The following is a 4781-nucleotide window of genomic DNA, read 5'->3' as shown; positions in this document are numbered from 1 at the left end:
CCAGGAACGGCAATTTCAACACCAGGAACGGCAAATTCAACACCAGGAACGGCAATTTCAACACCAGGAAAGGCAATTTCAACACCAGGAACGGCAAATTCAACACCAGGAATGGCAATTTCAACACCAGGAACGGCAAATTCAACCCTAGATTTTCGGGTTGTTTAGGGAAAGAATTGAGCAAAGGCACAAGGATGATCAGCAGCAAGATGCAAGATCGATTCAACCTTTTATTTACTAAGGTTAACTTTAGTTGCCGAGCCTTAACGAAAAAATAGCAATGACGACCGGTAACGTCTCCGCAGATTAATGTAAAGGGTTATGCATCTTGCCGCAGCCAGTGAGGTTAGGTTAGGTTAGGTCGGATTATTTTTGGGAGGCTAGTCGAATGAACTTCAGTACGTATAGGCGAGGCCGGAGGCAGAATTACAGCTTATAAGAAAAAATGCTCGAGCAGAGGATTGGAAGTTACGTACGGTGTTGTTGCATTAACTACTTCATTCGCAAATACCCATATGCGTTGCCGATGAAAATATGAACTAAAATGTTTGGTTGGGCTAAGATGGCCTCCGGCATAATCCGTTCTCGATAAAACGTTTTCGTTTCAAGTTTTATTACACGCCACGTTCTTTAGTCAATCGGCAATTTTAGTTCTTCCCTCAGCTAGCTGAAACTTTAGTAATGTTGAAAATTTTTTCCTGTGATCGAGAAAATTTGAAAAGTTGAGCAAAATCTAATCTACTATCTACTCACCATAATGACTGTCGACTGCCGTGATGGGTGGTGCACCGTACTCCATTGAAGGGGGACCATATTTCGAGGCAGGTTGATGGTAATGGTGGTTGGCAGGATGGTGATCAGCAATAAGTTGGACGCCATGAGAGAGCTTGTACTTGGGATGAGGGGAGTGTTGCAAGAGGATATCTACCAAGGCCTCGGTATTTCGCCCGCTTGGTTGAGAATGAGGTTCATGAGACGCAATGAGGTCGAAGTGCGATTCCTGAGGTCGGTTGATGATCCTAACGGACGGTGGGGCTGGCGGTGGAGGCACATCAGATGCCAGGGGATCAGAGTACGATTGATGGGGGTGGTTGACAATCCTGGCGGACGGTGGAAATGGTGGTGGAAGTACATCGGATGCCAGGGCATCCGAGAAGGATTCTTGGGGGCGGTTGACGATCCTGGCAGAAGGTGGAAATGGTGGTGGAGGCACATCAGAAGCCAAGGGATCTGAGTACGATTCCTGGGGGCGGTTGACGATCCTGGCGGACGGTGGGGCTGGTGGGGAAAGCACATGGGATTCCCGAGGATCCCTGAACGATTCCTGAGGTCGGTTGAAAATTCTGCCAGTCTGATCGGCTGGCTTAGGCTGCCCACTTTCTGCCGTTATATTGACGTTCCCAGACGATGAATTTTTCACGTTTGCGTTAGGAGGGCTAGGGGCGTGGCTGGGTAACGTCAACTCTTCGTCGTCAAGGAACAAAGCACGCAAGTCTTCATCTCCGAACTCCCGCTCCAGGACCGCCCGGCCGTCGGCGAAGGCGAACTCATCGTCAGCGTCAGACACTCCTGGGAGACCGAGGTTATTGTGGGGGCGACGTGAAGTTTAGCGATGGAAGTGGCCACAGACATGACAGTGGCCACTGCACGCAGTCATGCCACTGAAGGCAGGCATCATGCCACCGAAGGCAGGCATCATGCCACCGAAGGCAGGCATCATGCCACCGAAGGCAGTCATCATGCCACCGAAGGCAGGCATCATGCCACCGAAGGCAGGCATCATGCCACCGAAGGCAGGCATCATGCCACCGAAGGCAGGCATCATGCCACCGAAGGCAGGCATCATGCCACCGAAGGCAGGCATCATGCCACCGAAGGCAGGCATCATGCCACCGAAGGCAGGCATCATGCCACCGAAGGCAGGCATCATGCCACCGAAGGCAGGCATCATGCCACCGAAGGCAGGCATCATGCCACCGAAGGCAGGCATCATGCCACCGAAGGCAGGCATCATGCCACCGAAGGCAGGCATCATGCCACCGAAGGCAGGCATCATGCCACCGAAGGCAGGCATCATGCCACCGAAGGCAGGCATCATGCCACCGAAGGCAGGCATCATGCCACCGAAGGCAGGCATCATGCCACCGAAGGCAGGCATCATGCCACCGAAGGCAGGCATCATGCCACCGAAGGCAGGCATCATGCCACCGAAGGCAGGCATCATGCCACCGAAGGCAGGCATCATGCCACCGAAGGCAGGCATCATGCCACCGAAGGCAGGCATCATGCCACCGAAGGCAGGCATCATGCCACCGAAGGCAGGCATCATGCCACCGAAGGCAGGCATCATGCCACCGAAGGCAGGCATCATGCCACCGAAGGCAGGCATCATGCCACCGAAGGCAGGCATCATGCCACCGAAGGCAGGCATCATGCCACCGAAGGCAGGCATCATGCCACCGAAGGCAGGCATCATGCCACCGAAGGCAGGCATCATGCCACCGAAGGCAGGCATCATGCCACCGAAGGCAGGCATCATGCCACCGAAGGCAGGCATCANGAGTCCCGGGACATGTTAACCCCGTACAACCCCGAGTCCCGAAACATGTTAACCCCGTACAACCCCGAGTCCCGGGACATGTTAACCCCGTACAACCCCGAGTCCCGGGACATGTTAACCCCGTACAACCCCGAGTCCATCTCACTCACATGTCCAGACGCGTGGTCGTGGCTGCGGAATAAAAAAAACATTCATGCATCATTTTTGTCATAATGCTTTAAATTAATTATTATTTATTGAATATTTATTATCATGTATTTAATATTAATCATTATTTTTGACATCTATTCTTGTTTATTATTTAATCAATTAAATTTCGTCATATAATTTGACATGAGCAGCAAATTTCATAGAATATAACATCAGCTTTGGGTCCTAGTCCTCACCCGTGGTCCGCTGACGCCAGCAGCGCCTGCAGCAGCAGCAGCGCTGACACCCCGCGGGCTGTAGAGGGAGCAAGTGTCAGCAGCATGTGTCAGTGGTTGCGAACTTGAGATCAGTACAACATTTCAATTCCAGCCGCCACTATTCACCGCACTAGTGGTCACGTAAGGAACCAGTAACATTTTACACGAGGCCGGCGAGCAAGGCAGTTAGTGGCTGCCACTACAGGCACGAGTCTATACAGTAACTAAATTACTAAATAAAGTACCGAATAATAAATATATTAGTAATTACAGTAAATATTATTAAATAAATTGTAAACTAAACGTTTCGTTTAAGCTTCAGGGGCCGCTCTATTTATACTTCGTCAGCCAATCAACGTCGGCTTCTCTAGATAGACGCAGCAATTACAGACAATAAATCAGGCGATAGGTGTAATCAAGTTAGTTTAGATTCCTAAAATTTAAAAATTTGAAATACAATTCTACAAATGTTGAGGCAATTTTTATTAAAAGGCTTGAAGTATTACAGTCTCTGGGCGGGGCGAAACTAAGAGTTCAGGAATGGTCAAGACTTTACAAAACATTCAACACACGCAACGTGTCCACTAAGGTTAACAATTTCACTATGCGACAGCTTGAAAAAATTTACTTCGATAATTACCAAAGATTCTGGCAGGAAAGGCATAACTCGATAACAGCTGGCCTGGCTCCTCGCTCAGCGCATTACAGGTGTGGAATAAATCTAGTTTCCGGCACCGGCACAGCAATGTACGTTCTCTCGAAATGCCCGAATTTATTCTCGTTTCGAAAACTTGATACTGGCATTGGAGCTGCTAATCCCAAATTTAACCTTTCAAAATCCAATAATAATGCGCGATTTTTGAGCCGCCACCAGTCCAAACGTCCTACAATTTCGGCTCTGCACGGACTACGGTGAACCACTTGTTCATCACAACTCAATGACGTTGACTCCTAACAATACTTTACAATTACCGTTCCTTCCAAATTCCAATGCTAGGAAAATATAGCTTAATTAAAGTAATGAAGATATTATCACCCTAGTTTATTGAAGATCCACTTGAACAAACCACTGAACTGACCTGCTGGGAACGCTGATGGACGCCGGCATGAAGAAGGCCTCGACATGGTCGCTGTCAAAGCACTTACGGTGAAAAAATTAAGGAAGATGCACACACAATCACAGCTAGCGGCGCACTGAGGGCAACCGCAGACAAGGCCCCGTCTCGTGACGTCACGACGGCGGCGCGCCGGCAACTAGTGCGTCTGTATAGCTTTGTTCGTACTCCAGCTCATCAATATCGGCTTCTGATACATTATTCCTTTACGTAACGATGCTAACTCTCGATAGAACAAATTCATATTCCTCACATAGATTTATTTAAATATATTTCATGATTAGGCGTTAGAAGCATCTCTTGAATTCCAGCGGATAAGATTCAAGATGACGAAGCGGTTGAGAACCTCTAGCGATGCGAACAACCTATAGAAGGTCTTCCAGATCACGCTGGAATAATTAGAGTGAATAAACTTATCGCCATAAAATCATTCCTCCATGACGTATTCTCTCCTACTCGCACCTTGTACTACGTGACCTATTGTTCTCTCCTACTCGCATCTTGTATTACGTGACTTATTGTTCTCCGTACTCCGTAGCTAACGCGTTTCCCCTACTCGCGCCTTGCAGGACTAAAGACTCTGGGGCCATACTTTCAAAAAAAGTTAAGAGATCGTAAGTTCATTAGCCGTCGACGCTGAAGAAATAGGCCCATGGCCTGTTGCCGATTCTTGAACTTTTCGTGACTTGATTCACAAGG

At 48.6% G+C, this 4781-nt stretch overlaps 1 protein-coding gene and 1 long non-coding RNA gene across 2 annotated transcripts in view; both read right to left on the bottom strand.

Moving 5' to 3' along the window:
- The window catches only part of LOC108673274, a gene marked incomplete in the record, with an annotated part of 4222 nt that extends 1665 nt beyond the window's left edge, over nt 1–2557 (bottom strand). Inside the window, 2 exon segments of the mRNA XM_018161075.1 lie at nt 754–1569; nt 1660–2557. Of these exon segments, the coding sequence (XP_018016564.1) occupies nt 754–1569; nt 1660–2557 (1714 nt within the window).
- Nucleotides 2558–2708: 151 nt separating this feature from the next.
- Nucleotides 2709–4154, bottom strand: LOC125178244. The gene is made up of 3 exons (XR_007156834.1): nt 4047–4154; nt 2947–3004; nt 2709–2731 (listed from the first exon to the last, which is right to left on the bottom strand). It is a non-coding gene; the product is annotated as an uncharacterized LOC125178244 (long non-coding RNA).
- Between the last annotated feature and the right edge of the window lie 627 nt (nt 4155–4781).

The sequence above is a fragment of the Hyalella azteca genome, unplaced genomic scaffold, assembly GCF_000764305.2.
Source record: "Hyalella azteca isolate HAZT.00-mixed unplaced genomic scaffold, Hazt_2.0.2 contig8262, whole genome shotgun sequence".
NCBI lineage: Eukaryota > Metazoa > Arthropoda > Malacostraca > Amphipoda > Hyalellidae > Hyalella > Hyalella azteca.
The sequence above is the reverse complement of the archived record's forward strand: the minus strand, read 5'-3'. Positions and strand labels throughout refer to the sequence as shown.